This window comes from Xyrauchen texanus, chromosome 22 (genome assembly GCF_025860055.1).
Source record: "Xyrauchen texanus isolate HMW12.3.18 chromosome 22, RBS_HiC_50CHRs, whole genome shotgun sequence".
Classification (NCBI taxonomy): domain Eukaryota; kingdom Metazoa; phylum Chordata; class Actinopteri; order Cypriniformes; family Catostomidae; genus Xyrauchen; species Xyrauchen texanus.
The window spans coordinates 4,538,016-4,564,227 of record NC_068297.1 but is presented as its reverse complement, the minus strand read 5'-3'; the positions used below and the strand labels follow the sequence as shown (position 1 = coordinate 4,564,227).

The 26,212-nt window shown below is 38.3% G+C and overlaps 1 protein-coding gene across 1 annotated transcript in view; it reads right to left on the bottom strand.

Annotated features, from left to right (window-relative positions):
* Positions 1 to 26,212, bottom strand: part of LOC127662148 (A-kinase anchor protein 6-like) — a 179,254-nt gene that overhangs the window by 56,804 nt on the left and 96,238 nt on the right. The window contains 2 exon segments of the mRNA XM_052153190.1: positions 10,260 to 10,380; positions 17,123 to 17,253. Coding sequence (XP_052009150.1) covers positions 10,260 to 10,380; positions 17,123 to 17,253 — 252 coding nt within the window.

Genomic DNA, 26,212 nt, shown 5'->3' with positions numbered 1-26,212 from the left:
GTGTGTGCACAAGCCTGCGTAATTAAGTTTTAGATTGAGTCAAATAAACAGGTGTGTGTGCGCGTGTGTGTGTGTGTGGTGTATCAGTGGGTGTTCTGCATTAGTGCTGTAATTAGTCAGCGTCCTGCAGAAAGAGCCACGGGCTCCAGACGGCAACACCATCCCAACTAACACACACACACAGAGACGACAAACCTATCATTTTACCATACAAAAAAAACACACAGATATAATTACCTTCAACATCCCTCATGAGGAAGCATCTGAGAAGAGACATTGAGAGATGCTGTGGGGGGACAAAACTACCCAGTATCACATGAAAGCCAGTCACCTGAAAAAAACCCTGAATATTCATGGATCTGTAAACCATCTGAGAAGGTTTTAAGGTCGCAAGATGGAAACAATGGACTGAGATCTCTACTGAGCTCATCTCTGACCTCAGTTTTAAAGGGATGGTTCACCCAAAAATGAAAAATATATATTTTCTTTTTAAGTTTCTGTCATTTACTCACACTCATCAGAAAATCTCACTCTCATGTCATATGAAACAAGTATGATGCTATTTGTTCAGTGGAACAAGAATGCTAACCTTTAGCTTTCACTTATTCTAGGTACCAGGATAAACAAACAGATATGCTACAGTCTATTTCTGAGGGGTCGAAAAATGTGAGAACTTGTAAAGGGTGAGAGCCATAAGAGCAGCTGAACATGTCACATTATTTATTACACAACCCAAGGAAAAACCATGGTGAAGAAACAGCAGCCTTCAAACAGTTTGTGTAGTGTCTGTCCTCCACTCTCATTCTCTCTTTCCCTGTCTGTCTCCCTCACTCTCCGTTTCTCTGATGCATCTCCTCAGCTGTTCCTACACCTCTCATCCCTCTCTCCTTTTCCAGGTGTCTCTTCCTTCTCTTCTATCCCTCCTTTCAATAATTCATGGGCTGTATGGCTGTCATTCCTGACAAACCACGTTTCCCTTATTACAGGCATCTTGAGGCTCTGCATCAAGTGTTCATGTTGCGCATAAATCTGGTCAGAATGAGTCGGTCGGTGGAATAGATACAGAGGAGGGAGCTGTGGTCTTTATTCTGGGCCTAATGTTGATTGTCAGTGTGGGATGGGCGGTCTGGCGGACTGCAGGGATGTGACAGCCATGACAGCTCTTTGACCAGGGGCAGAGCTTGATCTCGGTGTCTGCATCCAACAACGTGCAGGCTTGTTGCATCTCTCCCCTGTGGAATGTCTTTCACTTTTTAATGCCTGTTTGCACTGCAATCAGCCATCTGGTGCATCGACATACACACATATACATTAATATGCACACATGGGCAAGAAACAAAAGAAGGAAGGTAGGAAGGGAAAATAAGAATGAAAGATGGAAGACAGACAGACAGACAGACGGACGGACGGACGGACGGATGGGTGGACGGATGTATATAGAATAGGGTTTGTTGAGAATGAAAGAAAAAAGGACAGAGTGAGAGAGAATGTGTTAATGTGTTTATGTGTGTGTGTGTGTGTGTGTGTGTGTGTGTGTGTGTGTGTGTGTGTGTGTGTGTGTGTGTGTGTGTGTTTGTGTAGTTTACGAGGAAATGTTTTACAGGAGTATTTTGCTATAAATGTGGTTTATGAGGACATTTTTTTTTATATATATATAAAAATTCAGTTTTTTGTGAGGGTTAGGTTTAGGGGTAAGGGATATACAGTAATCTACATACATAAATAAATCATACAGTATAAAAAGCAATATGTCTATAGAGAGTCCTCATAATTATAGCCGCACCATGTGTGTGTGTGTGTGTGTGTGTGTAGAGTGTATTCTTAGCTCCAACACTAGGCTCTTTGTGTTCAGTCCCTGGCACAAAACAGACACACAGCAGCCCTGATAAAGGGTGTGCGGTCTCTGGCTGGATCTGAGAGCGATGGATATTGGATCAAAAGGTGTAAGGAGAGCAAGAGAGAGAGAGACGGGTGAGAAGAGATCACAGTGAGGTAGCCAAGCGTGCACAGGGTCAGTCAGAGGAGTTATCAATACACTCATAACTAAACATCAATGACACTTCTCATCTCCAACTAAACTCCTTCTCAAATACACTATTTGGCAAGATCTCACAAGCTTTCACTCTGTCTCTCTCTCAGACATACACACATTTTCCCAGCCAGAGAGCTGTCTGTGTTACTTGAGCCTGTGATGAGTGCTCATGCTTTTGTTTTTTTTGTCACTTGATCGCCTGCCAACCTGTATATATCAAACCACCCCGGAAGTGTAAACTGCATAGTATACTAGATGAGAATTACTGCTTCTCAAATCATTGTATTTTGACAATAGAAAGCCAAAGGTGCCTGGATGGCATGCTATTTCTGGTGGATATTTGAAGCATGCATTCATGCATGGCTTTTGGGGTTCTTAATATTAAATGTTATTACTGGTTAAATTTTGACTTTATCTTGACTTTTATACCATTATTTAAATCCAGCTTGGGTTATTTCCTGGTCCTTTCACCCCTTAATCAACCTGCTGGTCCCTGTGGCAAAAGTCAAAAATGTAAAAAATATTAATAGCCAGCAGCCATATCACCCTGTAGCTCAAGACTGGTTGCCCACTAAAGCTAAGCAGGGTTGAGCCTGGTCAGTACCTGGATTGGAGACCTCCTGGGGAAATCTAAGGTTGCTGCTGGAAGAGGTATTAGGGAGGCTCACCCTGCGAACTGTGTGGGTCCTAATGCCCCAGTATAGTGATGGGAACACTATACTGAAAAAAGGCACCATCCTTTGGATGAGATGTTTAGCTGAGGTCCTGACTCTCTGTGATCATTAAAAAAAAATCCTAGAGCACTTCCTGTAAAGAGTAGGGGTGTAACCCTGGTGTCCTAGCCAAATTGGCCCCATATGATAACAATCCCCATACGTTAATTGGCTCAATAACTCTACTCTCTCCTCTCCACCAATAGCTGGTGTGTTGTGAACATACTGGTGCACTATGGCAGCTGTTGCATCATCCAGGTGGATGCTGCACACTGGTGGTGGTTGAGGAAATTTCCCTGCTCACTGTTTAAAGTGCTTTGAGAGTAATCTCAGAAAAGCGCTACATAAATGTAACGTTCATTCATTTGTTGCAACATGGCACTTTCAGTGTAGATGGGACATTAGCTTCTTGAGAAAAGAAAAAACACTATTGCTTACTTTTGGAAGTGGCACGGTTGCCCTGGCTACTAGAGACACTACAGCATTAAATGGTTCCATTGAGAAGCTTTTCAGATGGAGTGACCAAGAGACCGCTCGCTATCAGCAAAAAAGAGTGGAGGAGGAATTTATTTACCCTATAGAAAGCATACCGGCCTAAAACAGAAGCAAGAACACAACCGAAAAGGAAGAGTACAAGATAATATAATACACACAATCACATTTGAAATAACATCCATTAGTGATTACCTACATTAGCACATACTTACTGAAGCTAGTGCAAGTGTTAATAGTGCTGTTTGAAAGCACTGTACTGTATGTGTATGTCTGTGGGTAATGGTGCATGCAGGTGCGCCCAAGAGAATTTGCACAATCTTCGACACATACCGCAGATGTGAATATGGGGGTCTTTGGAAATAGTCATAACAGGGTAAGCTTTGTGTGTAAGTGTTTGTGTGTCAATTTTTATATATCATATTTTAGGCAAATTTTAAGGCAGCATCATATGTATCCTACCGGTTATCAAAGATGTCCGTCTTGCACGCGTTTACATGTATACAAAAATACGTTTTCCAAACCCTTCTGGCCCCTCAGAAGGGTTTGGAAACCTAAGTTTAGCAAAAGGTCTCTGAAAAGAAAAGTAAAGAAGAGAGTGAGAGCAGTGATGTTTAGACACATTATATACCACCTGCTCCGGCTCTATATAGCAGCAATGTGTCACACACAGCCACTGTCGCTCCACCAAAACAGACTGCCAACACACACACACACACGTGCACACACACGCGCCTGCTTCTACTGCCTTAACACTCCAGACACAGACCAAAACGGCTACAAACATCCCTGTACTTCATCATATAGGAACAAGATAAATTGAGGAAAATTCCTGAGCGTTCCAACAACAGACACCCACCTTTATTTGGGTCAATCTAACAAACCCTGTCAAGAACATGTCCAGTTCATATTTCATTAGGGGTATCATTTAGCAGAGTTTCCCCAAAAAACAACAGTCTTATAATTTTAATGAGAAGCATAATTATATATATATACAGTACCTATATGTGTGTATGTGTATATATATATATATATATATATATATATATATATATATATGTTGTCTGAAAACTTCTTTTTTTTTTTTTTAAATATTGCTTCCTTAGAAAGACATCAATTAATTTTGACAGAACAAGTATATGAATAGTTAAGTTACAGCACTTTCAAAAATCTGTGATTAATTGTGATTAACTAAGAAAGAATTGTGATTATTCACGATTATAATGTTTTTTTTTTTCTTTTAACTACTAATTCTTTAATGCCACTTTTTATGTCCTTTTTGGGAGCTTGACAGCCCCTGGACCCCATCCACTTTCATTTAATTCAGAGCAGCTCAGATGTTCTAAACTCTAAACTGCATTCGTTGTTCCATTGAAGAAAGAAAGCCATACAGGTTTGGAACATGAGGGTGAGTAAATATTTACATAATTGTTGTTTTTGCGTGAATTATCCCTTTAATTTTTAAAAGGAAATTTAGAAAAAAATTATGTGCTAAATTCATTCAATTCATTAAATTAGTCATGAAATAAATGCTACAATGCAATATATATATATATTTTAATAGTCTAAAAAATAAAATTTCTTTATGCAAAATAAAATGTAATTTTTAATTATATATATATATATATTCGTATATAGACACCGATTAGCCACAACATTAAAACCACCTGTCTAATATTGTGTAGGTCCCCTCGTGCAGTCTTCTCATCACAATTGTACAGAGTGGTTATCTGAGTTACTGTAGACTTTGTCAGTTCAAACCAGTCTGGCCATTCTCTGTTGACCTCTCTCATCAACAAGACATTTCCATCCATAGAACTGCCCCTCACTGGATGTTTTTTGCTTTTGGCACCATTGGAGGTCTGTTGTGTGTGAAAATCCCAGGAGATCAGCAGTTACAGAAATACTCAAACCAGCCCGTCTGGCACCAACAATTATGCCATGGTCCAAATCACTGAGATCCAAATTTCCCCATTCTGATGGTTGATTTGAACATTAAATGAAACTCCTGACTGTATCTGCATGATTTTATGCTGCACTGCTGCCACGCCATTGGCTGATTAGTGATTGTTGGTGCCAGCATGAGTGATTAGCATGAGTGATTATTGGTGCCAGACGGGCTGGTTTGAGTGTTTTTGTAATTGCAATTAATTCCGAATGGTGCCAAAAACAAAAAACATCCAGTGAGGGGCAGTTCTGCGGACGGAAACGTCTTGTTGATGAGAGAGGTCAACAGAATGGCCAGACTGGTTCCAAATGACAAAGTCTACAATAACTCAGATAACCGCTTTGTACACTTGTGATGAGAGTATAATCTCTGAATGCTATTCTGGGATTTTTTCTCTAAATTTTTTCTCCCCAATTTGGAATTCCCAATATGCTCTAAGTCCTCGTGGTGGAGTATTGACTCGCCTCAATTCGGGTGGCAGAGGACAAATCTCAGTTATCTCCATGTCTGAGACGTCAATCTGCGCATTTTATCAAGCGGCGTAAATATACCGTATAAATATGTATATTTCTTTGGGGTGAAATTGGGGCATATTGTTGTGAGATACACCCATTTAAACTAAAACAAACTGAGTCCAAAATCTCACTAAATGAACCACTAATCAGCTCTGTGGTGTTTTAAAGAGACTCTGCATGAGCCATCAAAACAGACGAGATCAAGTGAAGAGTTGAGAATCCAAACAGCAAATTAAGTTGCATTTTATAGGTTTTGACAGATCACACAGACATGGCCAAGTGGGAAAAACCTTTTATAACTGCAACTGGGAAAAGAGAGAGAATCAGATCTTTTGATTTCACATGCATAAAGACAGATAACAATGCCTCATAAACCTTGCTGTTCAAAGACACACCTCTCTTTCTCTGAACGAACAAACCAGTGAAAATAAATGCATCTGCAGGGCAACGTGCATGCATGACAGATAAAGCTTGAACATGGAAGGTTTGGTTGAAGCCGGGCTTTGATCAGCAAGTGCATTAGAGCGTGTTAGATTACACTAAGATCTATTCAGCGTGTCAGAGCTCGCAAAAGGAGCGCCGAATGAGCCGTATACACACACCGATGCTTTGAGCCCACGAGCGGCTAACAAGCTAACACCTGATTGATGCCTGACATGAAGCAAACACTCATAAACAAAGACGAAAAACTACACATTAATTGGTCGAAAGTGCTAAGAGTAGGTCAACATTTGTTTTAGAACTGAACAAAAATTGGGAGTCACTTGTTGTAACAGTCGGAGATCTTTGAGGAGAAATAGTCAGGTGGTTTGTATTTATGAGGCCATGTTTGGAATGGAATATTAGTATACACTGTATGCTATTTTTTGTAGTATGTGAAACAGTAAAAATTATTCAACAGTAAACATTTCAAACAGCAGTTGTTGTCCAGTTATCATCTCCGAATGTCTCTTAAATCCAATTTTGTGTAAACATATCATACATTTATTGATAGTCTCATGAAATAATAAGTGAAAAAGACATACCAGACAATACCAGTTCATTCATTACACTGGAAATATTAGGACTTATTGAGTGCAATGCATTCCATGCAGTGTACTTTTGTTGCATGCTCCACATTTTAACAAATGCAGTAGGTCATTTTACGTGTATTTTATGCATATAGAAAACGTGCATACTGTGCACAGTATAAGTATACTGCATTCTGCAAAAAAAGTATGAGTAGTCTGATGGCAGTAAAACATTCTTAACATATCACAAGATGAAGGGATGGGACTGCCATACTACTTTCTGATTTATCAGGCAGAAATGCAGTAGTAAGATTAGTATGGTAGTATACAGTTCCATAGTATGCTAACTTGTACTCTAGTTGTATAGACGTCATTGACAAATATGGTTGACCAAGGTGATAAAGATCTGAGATGAGAATCTTTTGAAAATATAGTTTAAAACAAATGTTTAAAGTTCACATAATGTAGTATTTTAACACTTTACAATAAGGTTCGATTTATTAACATTACTGTGGCAGGGCGGAGGGCGGGGCCAGGGTCGTGATTCCACACACCCCGCCCCTAATCAGGCTAATCAAACCTCAGAGAGGGATAAAGGCCGACCGAGGATGGCAGTGCGAGAGAGAGAGAGATTTACGGACAGCTGTCCGACACCTGGTTGGTTGGTCGGTTGGTTAGAAAGAAACGTGTTAGTTACACCACCTGACTTCGATTTGGTGGACTAAAGTTTAGATTTTAATATTTAAAAACAAAATAGTTGCAATGCTTAGTTTCAATGCATTATCCCAGACTACTCGTGCCAGCATTGCATTTTTCAGGAATTTCAGCTTTTACTTAGACTGTTTCCGAATGGTTACCCCACTCAGACATTTATAACTTTAAACCCCAGAATAAATATCAAAATGACTTTGAACTCAGAAATTGTATGTTCATAATTGTAGAGGTGTATTCAAGAAACAGTTTTGTGTGAATTGCATTTTTAGATCCAGACAAAAAAAGAGCATCACGTCATTGACCCATGCTGCACGTTTTGTAGCAGCTCATCCAGACATCCCTTGCATTTAGAAAACTTTCATACTCTGTGCAGTATACATACTGCATACTACAAAAACAGTACAAGAAGTATGGTAGCATGCCATTCCCAGTAAACCCCGGGACTAAAAGTCTTTCATGGAAAGTTAAAAGAAAAAGCAGTAACCAGGCTTATATTTCTTTCTCTCTTACTGTAAGATATGACTAATGGTGGGGTCAGCATGCTCGATGAGCGGGAAGATTAGTTCTGACCTTGAACGTGACCTCCAAATGTTTCGAGGGGAGAGAGAGAGGGGGAGAAGGAAGAGGAGGAGGGGGCCGCCGGCTCGCTGTTATTTCTCTCATCATTAGGGCTTGTTTCCAGTCCTGGTGTTGGGGGGGTGGGTGGGGGGTATTAATTTAATTGCTTTATGATTCACAATCTGCTCTTTTGAAATATGCCATATGCTCGGAGCAATTGCGGGATGAAGAGTGTCAGAATCAGTCCGGTAAAGAATGCCTAAATGAGACTGATTTACAGTCTTTGCCTCCCGGCGAGTCAGGCTTTCTGCCGCACCCCCGCTCACCTTCATTTTCCACCACGATAAACTCCCCCTGCATGGGCAAACAGCATGCTGCCCGGCCCAGACTCGGTCTAAACATGTACCCCTCTCCCGATCAATCCAACATACAGTCCTGATAACGCATCACAGGAGAGAACCCCGCAAAAAACAGATAACAAACATGGAAGCCCAGTACATTTTTATTAGAGCGGGCCGGCATGCAATCAATACTAAGGACCAAAATCAGTTTGTTTTAATCATGAACAAACATACTGACCTAACACAATGCAAGCCACTTTATCTGGGACTAATAAAAATTCATGGACTGTAAACAGAGTGAGGTACTATCTCGTCTTTGCACTCTCTCTTTCTTTCGGTTTTCCTCTCTCTTGTTTCTCTAAAAAATGAACTTTTACTGAAATGTGTTAAAATGACAAAAGGAGTCATGCTACAGGGTATAGAGTGAAGCAGTCTGTTACCAGAAGTAAACATCCCACACACTTTTTCCATTGGGCAATAGATTTGTAACGGAAAACTAATTCCAAAAAATATTTGCCGCAGCGAAGATACGTCAAGTTTACCCTTTACCATACACCACATGGATTACTCAAACGAATCACTCAATACACAACATTAAACCTCCTATGGTATTCTGTCATTTTTTACTGAAATAAATATCCCTAATTTAATAAAAATGGTTTCCTTTATCTGAGCAGTGCTAGACTTGGTGACTTTTCCTCCATTTGCCATCTGAACATGCAAAAAAATTGGGCTTGATTCGATGTGGAAGTCTATGTGGTCGTAAAAAAAAGCTTTGTATTCACGGTCAAAAATGACCGACCATTGAAAATGAATGGGAAAGACCACAAAACAGAGCAATTTTTGTCTGTAAATTCAATCAATAAATCAACCACAATGCAGAAAAAGAAAATAGACAGAAATTACAGGGTGAGACTCTAAAACATCCTCAGTGCAAAACACACACACACACTCACACACAAAACATAATAACACACAAAAATGAACTGGTGAGACTATAACACAAAGATGTTTTATTTTTTTGCATTTGTCAAAAAAATACAAATAAATCAGTTACAATACTAAACACACACACACACACTCAGAAATGAGTGTGAGACAATAACAGACTCACAGTGCAGAACACACACACACACACACACACACACACACACACACACACACACATAAACACAGAACCAGGGCATCAATAAGCGGAGTTCTACAAACAAAAATTTTTGGTCATTATTGGCAATACAAGTCATCTTTTATTTTCCAGCTGATGAAAGCAATCTGACACACACTGACACACACACACACACACACACACACACACACACACACACACACACAAACACACATTTTCTAAATACATTTTGACTACAGAAAGTTTGAAATAATTATGCATTTACTAAATATTTATGTTTTAAATAAATTATCGGTAGAAAAATTATTATTCTGCCTTCTCTTTGTAACACCATGGTCATGTTTGATTGCAAGCATAATAACATTAGCTGCAAAAACTGACAAATCCATTTCAAAATACTAAACTTTGGCAATTAATAGTTTGATAATGTTTATATATATATCCAAATGCAACTCTTGTGATAATGTGTAAATAAAATCAGGTTACAACAAGCCATCAGACATATATAACATCTATTGGCTGTTACTGGCATGACATGGTTATACTAGTTATATTTTGTTTACCAGATGGAAGCAACCTGCCACCAATTTATGTCACATATTCATATTTATTTCGTGGTTCGATATTTATACATATTTTTATTTGTTTATTTGTCTGTGCAAACTAATGGTAAAATGTAGAAATGTACATGTAAATAAGATCAAAGTAGCATAAAATCCCAAAAGAAATGCATATTTGTACTTCATTTACTTCAGGGAAGAAGAAATGGTATCATTATCACCTACTATATGAGGGACTCCACCCACTCACCTTATACAGGTGATGCTGCTGTTCTTCTGACATCATCAGACCGTGGCTGTCCATTACTATAGATTCCATATCCATCAGCCAATCCCAGAGCTCCTGATATTCAGCCTCAAACTCTGATAGACTGGATGGAAAAAGGAAATGTAGTACAATTATTTAAAACAAGGCACACTTTGTCTAATATTAGCAGTAGTCTCTTTCTGTTCACTGGTTTTCTGGCTCAGGTGAGGTCTAGGGAGGCTGCATGCAGACATATTTTACTGGGTGAATATTTGACAAGCGGAGGTAATTATACTAGCCCGTTAGCGGGCGGTGCACCGAGGCGCAGTGCGTCGTGGGTATCTGAAGTGTGAAAGAGTCGGCGAGCACAAGGGATCTTTAACCTGAGTGACGGCTCGTGAGCCAGAACATCTTAATTAAACATGACTTCACCTCCTGATCGCTCAGCACTGCCTTCAGCTCCACAGTGAAAGCACATCAAATATTTTTTTACAGAATAAGGACGGTTGTATGTGCATATATTTGCACTATAGCCATACAGGCTAGACACACACTCATAAATGCACAGACATCACTACGCATGCACAAACAAACATATTAGTGTCTAAACTTTGCTTAGATTTTCGCCTCAGCAGGGGGGCCAGAGATTCATAAACATTAGCCTCGAATTTGCGCAGCTTTCGAGCGCTTTGACAGTTAGGTCAGACTAGCACCATTTTGCTTCCTCTCACTTTTCAAGCAGTCCTGCTGTCCCTGAAGTCAAAAAAAGCTATGAATGAAATTACACAAATAACGATAAAAAGCGGTGGAAGAGAAATCAACATTTCCTTTTTATTCCAATTCAGAGCAGACACAAACGTTACAAAAAAGCGGTAGCACGTGTGAAATTTCAACAAGGACGGTGCGGCAAATTAGCATTTCCAAGCAGGAGCTGATTAAACAAAACGACGTTGGGGAGTACGTGGAACATTTGAGCTGTGTTTGTATGCAATGCATTGATCAGGACAAAACGGCAAAGACAGCAAATTAGAAAAAGTCAGACGTGTGCAGAAGAAGTGTGAAGACTCCCTCAGGCGCTGCGCTCAATGACTGATATTAAAACTCAATATGCATTTTGTGAGTTAAACAGACAAGCATATTTCTGTATTCTTGCATTCAGTATTGTTTTTCGTGGGGTTTTTTTTTTTCTGTCCTCACTAACATAAATCTAAATGCTTGTAAAATAAGCTCTGGGGGCATCCAAACAACATTAACAACAAATAACAAAAAACAAGCAGGAGAAAAAATGTGAGATCCATTTAGCAGACGTGCATCATGGGATGTTGATCTGTCAGCATCATTCTTCCTCTCGCTCGCTTTGGGTTGTGAACACAACAAGTTGAACATCTTTCTAACACAAGCACTCTCAAGAGTGAACCCTCTGACCACCTCACAAGTAATTACAGTATATTTTGCATAAAGAAAATTAAGTCTTAAAAATGTAAGATTGTTGAAGTCACATTTCAATAAAAAAAAAAACTATTCTCATTTCTGTCACGTATACAGACATTAAACTTGTGTTTTATTATATCACGGCTGTAAAATAAATACTAGCATGATCCTAAAATAATTTAACATTTAAATAATAATAATAGAAATGTAATGGAAATTAATACATAAATGTTAATACAGTATATTATAATTTAGTAATGAATTATGATCAATTATTATTGCAAAATTGAAAAACAAAAACTCAAAACAATAGATTTTAATTGATTTATTTTGCCTTTTTTTTTTTTTTTAATAAATCTGCATACATTTAATGCAGTACAACCATGATATTATAGTTATATTTTATATTTTATTTTATAAGTTATATTTGTATAATTATATCAGCATGAATTTAAGGCAGTACAACAAATACTGCCATGACTTACAATCTTAATATCTTAACCTTAATAGAAATTTTATCAAAATACATCATTTTAATTTATTAATAATTTATTATTTTAAAAAAATCGAAATAATAGAATTTAATAGATTATTTATTTGTATTTATTTATTTGGTAAATTAAATCCACAAACAGGGTGAATTATAAATAAATTGAAGGCAGTTCAACAAAAATGACCATTATGTATAAATACTTATAAATATATATAGATAATGTACATTAACTACAGGGTTGCAACGAGGTTTCCTGAGTACTCCCAGCATGCCATTGGTGAGGCAAGTGAACAGTTCCGCCACAAACTCGTTGAGCCAGGGTTGCTACGTTGAGCTGATTGAGGTGCTCAAACAAACGAAAGAATAATAAAAGTGCTAAAAAAAAATTATGTTCAGGTAGCATAACAGGGTTTGCACGTTTTAGGGAATTTAACCTACGAATAGTTGTCATTGCATATCGAGCTGGCATATTAAAAAGTGTTTCAACATTGAAAAAATTACACACATCACCTTTAAATAATATACAAGTCCGTTTGTTTTATTTATTTATTTTTTGCCGTGAAATATGACCCAGGTTTCATGTCCTTTAGATCTCTAACTATGCTTCTCTCTACCCACGGTCTGTGCATGGAGCAGTTTTGTCAACATGCATTAAATGTTAGACGTTTGAAACCAGCTCACCCAGGTCAACATCGGACTGACACTCCTATGAGACCGAAATAGATGCCTCTCTGTCTTTCTTTCTTTTCAAATCCATTTAATGTCAACATGATCCCCACTCACCACCGCCACCACCTTTCTAAGAGGGGGAAGGTGTTTTAATTCATCAGCCCACCCGCAGCACAGAAAGGTTGGCCAGCTATATTGACACCCCTCACATATCATGTGAAGTGACAGTTTTATAGAAAGAGCTCTTTAATTTATGATGCTAATTCCTGGTACCTAACGCATGGGACTTAACATCTCTTTTTCACAGCTGTCTGTTATGATCTTGATTTTTCTCTCCTGGAGAGGGATTCTGATTCCTGAATGACAGGTGAGCCGTCTCTATCAGGTAGGAAAACTACAGTCAAGATGCTGTTTTAAAAGGTAGTCAGCTCCACTACAAGCTACTAACAATAAATAGCTAACCACATTGTAGCTATCTAAAGAAAATCATTTTTAATAATATAAATACAAGATATTAGTAATAGAATAGTATTGATCTGGTACAAAAACAATGAAGATTTCAATTAAAGTGACAAACAAATTAGGGTGATGATATTAAATTGAACATTAATACAACATATTTAAGTTTAAATTATATACAGCTAAACGCAACATATACTAAATCAAACATTAAACGTAGTTAAAAACAACAGTGGTTAACTTCCCCCGACTTTTGTGAGTTCAAATGAGTCAGTGAATCATTTATGTGAACAATTCACGCTTTCCCAACACTATGTGTGTGTGTGTGTGTGTGTGTGTGTGTGAGTGTGTTTGTGAGTAAGTCTGTGTGTGTATGAGTGTGTGTATATGAGTGTATGAGTGAGTGTGTGTGTGTGTGTGTGTGTGTGTTAGTGTATGAGTGAGTGAGTGTGTGTGTGTGTGTGTGTATGAGTGTGAGTTTATGTGTGTGTGTGTTTTTGTGTGAGTGTGTGTGTGTGTGTGTGTGTGTGAGTGTGTCTGTATGAGTGTGTGTATGTGTGTGTGTGTGTGTGTGTGTGTGTATGAGTGAGTGTGTGTGTGTATGAGTGAGTGTGTGTGTGTATGAATGAGTGTGTGTGTATGAGTGTGTGTGTATGAGTGAGTGTGTGTGAGTATGAGTGTATAAGTGAGTGTGTGTGTGTGTGTGTGTGTGAGAGTGTATATGAGTGAGCATGTGTGTGTGTGTGTGTGTATGAGTGTGTGTGTGTGAGTGTGTGTGTATGTGTGTGTGTATGAGTGAGTGAGTGTGTGTGTATGAGTGAGTGTGTGTGTATGAGTGTATAAGTGAGTGTGTGTGTGTGTGTGTGTGTGTGTGTGTATGAGTGAGCACGTGTGTGTGTGTGTGTGTGTGTGTGTGTGTGTATGAGTGAGTGTGTGTGTATGAGTGTATACGTGTGTGTGTGTGTGTGTGTGTGTGTGAGTGAGTGTGTCTGTGTGTGTATATGAGTGAGCACGTGTGTGTGTGTGTGTGTGTGTGTGTGTGTGTGTGTGTGTGTGTGTGTGTGTGTGTGTGTGTGTGTGTGTGTGTGATAAACTAAATCGATGTCCGCATGTACCAATTCACTTCCAAAGGTTACATATGAAAAAGAACGATGAATATATTAATTGGTTATATTTATACTAAATATATCCAATGAAAGAAAAATAAAAAATTAAATAAACCCGCTTTTTATTTATTTTGAACAGAAAACAGTGAAAAATAACATGCAATTAACTAAATATTCCACTTAAAAAAGACACAGTGACTTTTGCAGATTCGAATGAATCAGCGAATCATTTATATGAACTGGTTTATTTTATGTGAACCATCCAAACGAACTGATTCACTAAGAAAAAATGGAATTTCCAACACTACACATAGTGAATCTGAGAATCGTTTAGTTTAAGCTGTTCATTAGAATGGATCTAAATGAACCAATTCACTTAAATGTTTTAGACTTCCCAAGGTTACATATTTGAGAGATAAATAATTATCACCTCATCTTGCACAGCATAATTGCCGCGTGCCAAATTACAAAAATTCATTTTGTGATGCATCACTGCTACATGTTGGAAAAAGTAGATTGCTTCTGGAAAAGCTACACTCTTTTGAAAACAACTGAACTACTGTCATGCTTCTGAAAAATGCAGTTAAACAAGTAGTCTCCCTTCTTTTAGCTAGTCACCCCCCCAACATTGATCAGATGTGAGGCTGCTGGGAGCTTGATGAGGCCGGCGAGCTGTAGAAAGGCACCAGAAGCCATAGAATTCGACAGCTCCTCCCTTAAGACATGTTTTCATGCAAAGGTAAGGGCCAAAAAGTCAAAACAGTGAATCCTTGAGCAGGCAGACCCACATTAAAATTCAAAGGATCATTATGGGTTTTTACCGCAAAATAAATCATTAGAACGGGAAGCTTAAAAGGATTAAAACGATGGTTGATTCAGAGCCAAGGCGAGGAGTCCAGTCCGGACTCTGCTGTTAACATTCATGACTTTAGTGGATCAGGAGAGTGAGAGGAGGATAGACAACAAATGCTCCTCCAAAAGAAGAGATTAGACATTTTTGGAAGGATAAAATATATATATATACACACACATTGTGTGCCCTATTATTAGGCAAATTGTATTCCTCAGCATGAATTTTATTGTTGAACAAACACAATGCTCTCAGTCAATCCAAAATGTTATTGAACCTCAAACCTGAACTTTTAACAAAGAAAAAGTGAGTTTTGTCATTCTCAGGGGAATATATGTGTGCACAATTATTAGGCAACTAAATCTAAAAAAGAAATTCTCCCAACTCAATTGTTTATTCTCAATGTTTCGAGTAAGTGCAACAAATAATTAAAACAAAATATCAAAAATATTCAGTGACCAATAAAGCCACCCTTCTTTTCAATAACTGCCATGAGCCTTCCAACCATGGAGTCTGTCAGTTTCTTGATCTGTTCACAATCAACTTTCGCTGAAGCAGCAACCACAGCCTCCCAGATGCTGTTCAAAGAGGTGTATTGTGTAAATCTCACATTTGAGAAGGGCCCAAAAGTTCTCAATAGGATTTAAATCAGGTGAGGAAGGGAGCCAAGTCATTATTTGGGCATCTTTGAGGCCTTTGCTGGCTAGCCAAGCAGTGGAGTACTTGGATGCATGTGATGGAGCATTGTCCTGCATAAAAATCATGGCCTTCTTCCTGTACCACTGCTTGAAGAAAGTACTTTCCAGAAACTGTCAATAGGTTTGGGAGTTGAGTTTCAGTCCATCTTCAACTCGAAAAGACCCAATTACCTCATCCATAATGATAGCAGCCCATCCCAGTACCCCTCCTCCACCTTGCTGGCACCTGATTCAAAGTGGTGCCCTGTGTCCATTAGTGATCCAGACACGGGCCCATCCATCTGGTCCATCAAGAGTCACTCTCATTTCACCTGTCCATAAAACCTTTGAAAAATCTGTCTTCAGGTATTTCTTTGCCCAATCTTGACGCTTCAACTGGTGAATCTTATTCAGTGGTCGTGTTTCAGCCTTCTTGACCTTGGCCATGTCTCTGAGCGCTTGACACCTTGTACTTCTGGATACTCCAGGTAGGTTGCAGATCTGGAATATGGTAGCACTGGAGGATAATGGGCTCCTCGTAGATTCACGTTAAATTCTTAATTTGAGCCTTTTCTTCTCCATGCGGTTTTTGCGCCCCAGTTGACCATTCACAACAAAACGCTTGATTGTCCGGTGGTCACGCATCAATAGTTTAGCTATTTCAAGAGTGTTGCATCCGTCTGAAAGGCATTTTACAATATTTGACTTTTCAGTGACAGTTAAATCTCTTTTTTGGCCCATTTTACCTGAGGTAATGTAGCTGCCTAATAATTATGCACACCATGATATAAGATGTTAGTAACATTCACCACACCCTCCCTCATTACACAAATATATATCACCAGAAAATGATTGAATCCAATAAGCATTCAAGTTTATATGGTTTGGAGTTAGAAAATGTGCTTTCCTCAAACTGTAATAACTTTCCTTTTAGCCTGATGTCCCGAATTCCTCTTGTTTTTCCAAATTATGTTTGGGACATGTTCTAATAACATTCATGAACTATTTAAAATCATATTTACATGGTTCGATATGAGGCGATCAATATCATTTTTGAATGGCACAGCACCAAAAGACATCATTAGCAATTTCTTGCACAATCCATTTTATGTTTGATCAGTTTTGCAAGACATTGACATATTGAGCATTCAATTACATTTCTCACATATGTCAGATCATACCTGTTAGACTTGGACAAAAGGGTGAAATCCACATTTCTGCTGTTGGAGCAGTACTGTTGACTCTTCAGTTTAACTGTCATCTGATCCAAAACATCTTTCTGGACCTCTCGATAGCTCTGCTGGATCTCGACCTTTTGAGACAAATACAAAGATGACCAAAGGAGAGTTAGACAAAGAGAAAACATCAACACAAAGTCACAATGTCGCACAGCAATCCAAAGTTTCTCATTATTTCTAGAATAATGGTGTCAAAAAGTCGGCAAAACTATTAAATAATGGAAATGGAAGCATGGGACCTATTTTGTGACCAATGAAATGTCCAACAAATCTTATATTGTAGCTTCTTCAAAGTAGCTATTCTCACAACCATCTTCATGAGGTGCACCCTGAGATTCTTTTTAAACAGTATGTCCCATGAACAGGAGTCCCATGTTTGCTGGACACTTGCCTAGCTGCTTTTCCTTCACTATCCAGTTCAACTCATCCATTTCAATTTTGAAACTTTATCGAAATTTCTTTGTAAAGTAATTCATCCATATTTTGGGTCTGCCTTTCATGAGAATCATATTAGTAGTGTGTTATTGCTGCAACCTCTACAAAAACAATAACTACAACATTATTGATCCATCTTATAAAACTATAAAAATACTAAACTTGCAAAACTATTAAACTATTTCAGAGTTCTCCCATTTCAACAGTTTAATCAACCCGACTGCAATAAATAGAGACACTTCAAACTGGGGTCTTTCCATTTCAGGATGTTTGTGTTGGGCTTTCAGCTGTGATTAGGAACTCTTGTACACGCTTTTCAAATCAGATAGAAAGAAAATATGTATTTCTTTTCGGTGCTTGAGATAATTGGTTACATTGGCTTGCCGGAGATCAGTTATTGTGCAAAGTACGTGGCCATGAATGAGCGAGCCAATAAAGTCTCCAACAGACGCCTTTGATTTTTTTGCTCATTTCTCGACACTTTATGAAGCGCGCCGGTTGCGCGTTCTCCACTCAGCAGATGCCTCTAGAAAGGTCAGACAATTCCATGAATGTAAACGGCTCCTCAATCAAAGCTACCCTTGATAATAAACAAGCAAATCAACAGAAAGATGTGTCACTTTTTCATTCCATTTACTGGGCGGGCATCAAGCAGCGGGGCTCAGGCGCTTTGTTCATTTGGGAGGAATGAAATGAACCTAACTAGGATCTCTGGAAAATTAGCGTTGCGAGTGCACAGAGTTCTCCTCTCCCTCCTCTGAGAAATTTGCTTTCATTTGACTTCATTTTTGATTCACTCAGCTCACTCGCCGATGCCATGTCAGGATCCTAATTACTCGATCCCGCCGGAGCAGCTTACATACACAATAATAACCAATGCCCACCTCCGACAAAAGCAATTTCTGCAAGACAACTTGAGTCTAAGGACAGATGGGCCCAGCACTGAGCTTTTGAATTTTGAGTTTTGAGTTAACGACGTCATTGTCATGATGGAGATTTGCATCTCTTGTGGCTTTTCAAAGGATGTGTTGGGGGGAAATTGATAGGTTGGTTATTATATTCTGTATCATTAAGAAAAAAATCACATGCTTGTATTGTAATTTAAGTATTGTAAGTTTTTCTACAAAAATGTATAACAGACTTTGGTAACACTTTAATATAAGGTTCCATTTGTTAACAAGTTAGGCCTAAAGCATTAGGTGTCATGAACAAATAATTACCAATCTATTTGTTACATAATTAAAGGGAAGTTCCGGGTTTAATACGAGTTAAGCTCAATCGACAGCATTTGTGGCATAATGTTGAGTACCACAAAAATGTATTTTGACTCGTCCCTCTTTTCCTTTAAAAAAAAAAAAAAGCAAAAATCAAGGTTACAATGAGGCACTTACAATGGAAGTGAATGGGGCCCATTTTTATTAGCGTTTGCTAAAGTATAGCTACAAACATGGACAATATGCTTGCTGTGATAAAATCACTAACTAACTTTTACTGTGTAAAGTTATAGCCAATTTTACATCTTTGTTGCCATGACGATGTAATGTCAACAAACCCTAAACCCCTAAAATGACTGAAATAAATTACCATTTAAACAGCTTTACAGCTCAAATAATACATGAGTTTTAATAGAAGAATTAATGAAAGTGCTTTTATAAAATTAGAAGCGTCACATTTCTGTTTCAACCCTCCAAAAATTTGCCAAATGCACTTTTATTGTCCCATTCACTTCCACTGTAAGTGGCTCATTGTAACCTTGATTTTATTTATTTATTTTTTTTTTTATAAGAGTCGAAATACAATTTTGTGGTAAGCAACATTATGCCACAAATGCTGTTGATTGAGCTTAACTTGTATTGAGCCCGGAACATACCTTTAATTAACCCTTGTTAAAGGGTAAAAATGTAATTGTTAATTGTTGGTTCGTGTAAGTTCATAGTGCATTAACTAATGTAAAAGTACAACTTTTGATTTAAAAAATAAGTTATTAGTATGTGTTGAAATGAACATTAACAAAGAATAATAAATGCTGTGAAAGTATTGTTCATTATTAGTTCATGTTAACTAATGCTATTACCCAGACATTCAGAAATATTATCTGGTCAAGTTCAGGCACTTAAACTTTATTAGTTATAGCATGATTATTTACACATTGGCATTAAAATGTACATGATGGAACCTAAAAGGTTGGAAATAAAGAGCTGAAGTTAGCGTTGCACAAAGAGAGATTGAGAGCTAGCATACAGTACACAATATTTTGAACCATCTTTTGAATTATATTGATTTCTGTGATTTAAGTGAGAGACAAACCATGCAATGCATCAAAACATCACAAAATAATTCAAATTCATTACATATACTAAATGTTGTGCTGTTTTTTTCCCCAACCAAAATGATGTCACTTCCTGGAGGATGATGTCATACAGGCAAAGGCTTTTGTTTTCTTAATGGATAATAGGTCATTCTGATGAATTCTCATGAAAGCTGTCAAGAAAATGGCATGGTCATTTTTAGCCCTAACTCAATTCATAAACAAAAAATAAGAAATGTTATTTTGCATAAAGGAAATGAAGCCAACATTTAGGATTACTATTAGGATTTTTTGCATTCTGACATCATTTTCAGGACGCTTAAGCACATGCCTCTTAATAAACTGCTAGCTTTGGCAAATATAGCAGTAGTGAACTAGTGTAATCATTTAAAATTCACCACCATTATGTGATATTGTGATAAGAAAAAAAGATAATATGGCGTTTTTTATCCCCTTTTCTCCCAATATTGGAATGCCCAATTCCCACTACTTTAGTAGCTCCTCGTGGTGGCGCGGTTACCTTAATCCGTGTGGCGGAGGACAAGTCTCAGTTTCCTCCGCTTCTGAGACCGTCAATCCGTGCATCTTATCATGTGGCTCATTGTGCATGACACCGCAGAGACTTACAACATGTGGAGGCACAAGCTACTCTCCGCAATCCATGCACAACTTACCACGCACCCCATTGAGAGCGAGACCACGAGGAGGTTAACCATGTGACTCTACCCTCCCTAGCAACTGGGCCAATTTGGTTGCTTAGGAGACCTGGCTGGGGCCACTCAGCACACCCTGGATTCGAACATGAGACTCCAGGGGTGGTAGTCAGAGTCAATACCCCCTACACATATGGCTTTAATATTTAGACATTTTGAGTTTGATATTTTATGATGTTGACATGAAAATGTACTGCATAGTAGGGAATTACTCATATGAATTTGCATTGATCGTCTATCTCCCACTCCTCATTGCAAAACGGACCAGAATTACTCATCAGTTTTAAAACCACATGGTTGAATTGTATAAGAAATCTATAAATGCATATGTCTGGGCTGCTGGAAGATGCGGCTCCCATGGGTGAACATGAAAAATATCAATACTGAGGATATAAACCTATAATTCTCAGCGATCCAGTTCTTGAAGGAGAAATCATGTTATTGATGAACATTTGTCTCCTTGTGTCATATTGCACACTGGCATGCTCCTACAATGCCATGCAGTCAGTGTCTGACTGCCGCTGAGATAAAGACTAAGCTTTCATAATCTCGAAACAGACAATGTCAACCATAGAAAAACACATGTAAGCCTCTGACTTAAAAGCAAAGCACTGGTTAATTAATTTTCCTATGGGCTGCAGTGCTCTACATATGAACAGTGAAAAGCACGTCACCCACTGTGCTAACAACCACTTCTGGCTTACCAGACGACCTTACTCCAAGAACACGGAGCCTCTCGTGGATGGGGTAAATAACCCTCTGAATCTTGCAGTGAATGCAGTGCTCAACAATGAGGATGGCCTAAAGGTCGAGGACAGTGTGAGAGAATTTCCAACCAGTTGATGGAACTGTCACTTGCTTTATTGGGCCAATGCTGCATTGCCATTACATCTCACGTTTCTTGCACATGTACTTTTGCATATTACAAATTCTGCTTCTTAAAATTTGTCACCAATGTAAAGTTATCTAAATGGTTAACGCAACCTGGTCTCAAAGAAAGGCGTTACTATATCTGCATTTTTGCTAAATGCTCATGATACGTATTGCAACAGTTTCCAGTTGAAATAAACACTAGAGGCGCTACAACAACAATTACATTCATTCACTTTCACACAGATCACATGTAAAACGGCAGATTATCAGTTCATATAAACTCACTTTAAAATAAAATTAAATTCAGTTTATTAAAATTAAAGCTGTTATGGAGTTACATTATCATGGAAATCCTGGAAATACTGTATCAAGGAATTTTTACATTGTGATTTCCAGGCCCGGAAAAGTCATGAAAATTTAAAAATTCTTATAAAGTCATAAAACATTTCTGTAGTGAATATTAATTTTTCTACCTACAGTATGCTTGGCCCTAAAATATTTCAGTTAGAAATTAACCTGTATCATTGCAATCATAAACTAACAACTGGAAAATTCATAAAAGTCATTGGGCGAAAGGTGTGGCAACCCTCATTATAGCTGTATCATTTTAAGTAGTTATTACAAATTAAAAACCTAATAAATTATTTGTCATTACATGTTTTTATTTTGTCTTGTAATGAACTTGATAAAATATAAATATACTTCTTTCTAACACAAACAATGTTTATATACAGTATACATACTGTATATCCAGGGTGGCCAACAAAAAAACAGGGCCACTGTGTTTGATTGTTTATATCTTAATAATGGTGCTTGCACGATTTTTGGAGTACTTCTAAGTCACTGTGACATCATCGTGAGCATTGCTACAAATAAAAAAAGTGGGGCCACATGGCAAAAGAGAAGCATCTAAGTTAGCTGCCATTGAAAACTTGGCTAAATTATTTACTTATTTATTTATTTGCAGCAAGTTGTTGCTCTTGATGACGTCACAGTGACGTCATTTTGTTGTTCCCAAAAGTCGAAGTAGTACACCAAAAAATGTGCGAACACCTTTATGCATTGGTAAGATATGAGCAATCAAACATAGTTGCCCCGTTTTTGCATTTATTCTGGGCTCCCTGTATTTACCTGATCAGACCAGCAGAAAAATCCTCATTGTTGAGCCCTGCTATGCGAAGTCTGCATTTTCTGTCCCTCTCCTGACCTGTTTAAAGTTATACTTATTCAGATATGCAAACAGAGGGGATTTACTTCGGAATATTCTGTATTCTTATTTCAAACAGAATCATCAAACCTCTCTCACTTGTGCTTTAAACTGCTAATATGGCAGGAATCAATATAAATTCAGTCATTTGATGAATTCTCACTTCCGTCCCTAGAGTGAAAATGATACTTGGATGTCAGTTAAATCTGCCAAATCAAGCATTTTTGTTTACATGCCTGTACCAATTTAATGCCCCTCCCCCTGAAAACGTCTGCACTTTCAAGTCCTTTGGGACACCCTGTAAGTTTTTACTGTCAATCACACAATAAATTGTGGTGATCATCACTTCCAGTATCATATCTGACCACACACACACTAATGTATTTTGTATTTTGCATTACTGTAAATTCCATTAAATACCGTATCAGTTTACTGTACTTTATAAATAAATTAAATACACTGCGGTAAACAGCCTGCAGATGATTTTTAAATAATGTCAATAGGACTGTGCCACCTTAAAGGCTGGTTAGAGAGAACATGGGAAAATTCCAAGAAACCTAGTATAGGAAAATACATAATATACTCATCATTTTTTTTTCCTCTTTTTCTCCCAATTAAGAATGCCCAATTCCCAATGTGCTTTTAAGTCCTCGTGGTCACGTAGTGATTCGCCTCAATCCGGGTGGCAGAGGACGAATCACAGTTGCCTCCATGTCTGAGACCGTCAATCCGCGCATCATATCACATGGCTTGTTGAGCGCGTTGCCACGGAGACATAGCACGTGTGGAGGCTTCACGCCATCCACCACAGCATCCACGCTCATCTCACCATGCACCCCACCAAGAATGAACCACATCCTTGGTAGATTCATATGAAAAATTATGATTTTTGAATGTCTGTTCGGGAGACGTTCATTTCACAAACAGTCATGCTGCAGTTAAAATTAGGCTTGCTTGAGCATTAAGTGTTGTTTCAAGTTCTGGCTTTCATGCGTAGATGTGTTGGTATTATTAATGTCAGTTGGTATTATTAGTTAGCTGTGACATAATGTATGATGCCCAAAAGCATAGGGTGTCTTATTCATTGTGAAACTGTGTCTTAATGGCATGAATCACGCTGAAGACCTAGACTTTTAATGCACGGCCCGCCACTGAACAGACATGATAGTCCTTGAGCATTGATGCACATGTGTTTCACATAGAACGGGAGGGCAATATTCATCAGGATCAAAAATAATCCAAACAGAATTGAGTAACCCTCTGTTGTTGCTTCATTGCAATGCAAAACAAAGAGAAAGAAAAATAGGACAAGAAGAAGAATCGTGTGGCAGCAGTGCAAACAGGACACAGTCTCATTGAAAGCAGCTGGGGAATTAAATAAACTAACAAACAGAAAAATGTGACTTCAGCAGGCAGTACGAAAAGAATGTAATGTGAACTGCTGGATGGGTCCTGCGGATACCTTCTAAATTCTATATTTAAGCTATGTGACAAAACACAGTGTTCGCTCATTTCTATATCATCTGTTCTGAATGCGAGGAGCATCACGGCGAGATTGAAAACGGTGGGAAGTCTGTCGCCACCTCGGCCCCCCCAGCGACCGGTGTTCAAAACAGACAGAAGATACATCGGCCTGTTTGAAATGTCTCCCATCAGGTTTGTCCTGATGTTCAGAGGCAGTATCGGCGCTGAGTGGCGTGCACACAGGCATGTTTGGAAAATAAATTCAACTGGGAGTTGTGTGGGGTCGAGGTGCACGTTGTAAACTGCAGAGGGTTCCATCAAAGCAGCACATAAATGTCCAAATCCACCCGTAAAGCTTCACCTTCACAAACTTTCTACAAGACGGCTGGGAAAGGCGATCATTTGCTGTAATAAAGAAAACAAAACTCCACATTTGTCATTTAAAGGTGGAGTTACTTCTTTACTGTTATTATTTACTCAACCTCATTTCGTTCCAAACGCCAATGATTTGGTTTTCCTTTCGTGGAACACAACACGAGTTAAAGCGATCGTTCACCCAGAAATGAATATTCGCTCCTGATTTACTCACCCTCATGCCATCCCAGATGTGTATGACTTTCTTTCTTCTGCAGAACACAAATTAGGATTTTTAGAAGAATATTTCAGCTCTGAAAGTCCATACAGTGCAAGTGAATGAGTGCTAAAGTTGCCAAAAAGTGCATAAAGGCATCATAAAATTAATCCATAAAACTCCAGTGGTTAAATCCATATTTTCAGAAGTGATATGAAAGATGTGGGTGAGAAACAGATCAAGTCCTTTTTTGCTTGTAATTCTTCTCCCTGCCCAATAGGGGGCGATATGCATGAAGAATGTGAATCACCAAAAACACGAGAAGAAGAATGTGAAAGTGAAAGTTAAAGTGGAGAATTTATAGTAAAAAAGGACTTAAATTTTGCTCTGTTTCTCACCCACACCTATCATATTTCTGTCTGAAGACATGGATTTAACCACTGGAGTCGTATGGATTACTTTTATGAGGATTTATGTGATTTTTAGGGCTTCAAAATGTTGGCACCCATTCACTTGTATTGTATGAACCAAAGGAGCTCTTCAAATCTTAATTTTGTTCAGCAGATGAAAGAAAGTCATACACATCTGGGATGGCATGAGGGTGAGTAAATGATGGGAGAACTTTCATTTTTGAGTGAACTATTCCTATAATTGCAGAATTTCCAAGCTGCTATTTTCGAGACATTGAAAGTCATTCAGAGCAACATGAGAGTAAGTGATGATAGAATTCTCATTTTTGGGTGAACTATCCCTCAAAGGGGGTGTTAATCATTTCAAGGCATTCAATGCATCCAGTTTCACAAGCATGAAAAATGTGCAAGTATTCCTGGCGGCTGATGTTTTTTGCATCTTACCCTGAAAAGTTACGAGGGGAGATTATTTTTGAGGAGAGCAGGCCTCAAAGGAGCTGTTGAAGGCATGAAACTCATTTGAAAACTATTACTTTCAAATCACTAGTCATAAAGGCTGGATTTAATGTGTGGTGGGGTCTTCTGACATGAATCACACAATTTTATAGCCCAAAATAATGGCGATTATTACAGTGTTGTAAGACAGAAGATCCTCTTGTTCGTTTGCTATCATCTGTCGTTTGCAGTTAACCAGCTGCTGATAAGAGCACATTCCTTTGCAGTTGTTTGACTGCTTGGTCAAATAAATGTGATTATGTATGCAACAAAAAACAGGGGGGCATATTTCTATGCTATCTACAATGCAACTGGAATACATGCCACCGTAGGTGCCAGATAAATTGGTCATGCTTTTTCTGTACAACAGAAAACAAGCCCTTTTCAACATACAAAACATGTCATGGTATTCCACTACGATTATTGAAGTTATGTTCTACATAAATGTTAAAGCCATTTAAAGGGATAGCTCAGCCAAAAATAAACATTCTGTAATCATTTACTCACCCTCCAAGCAAATTTGTTCCAAACTCAAATGACTGAATGAAACATTCACT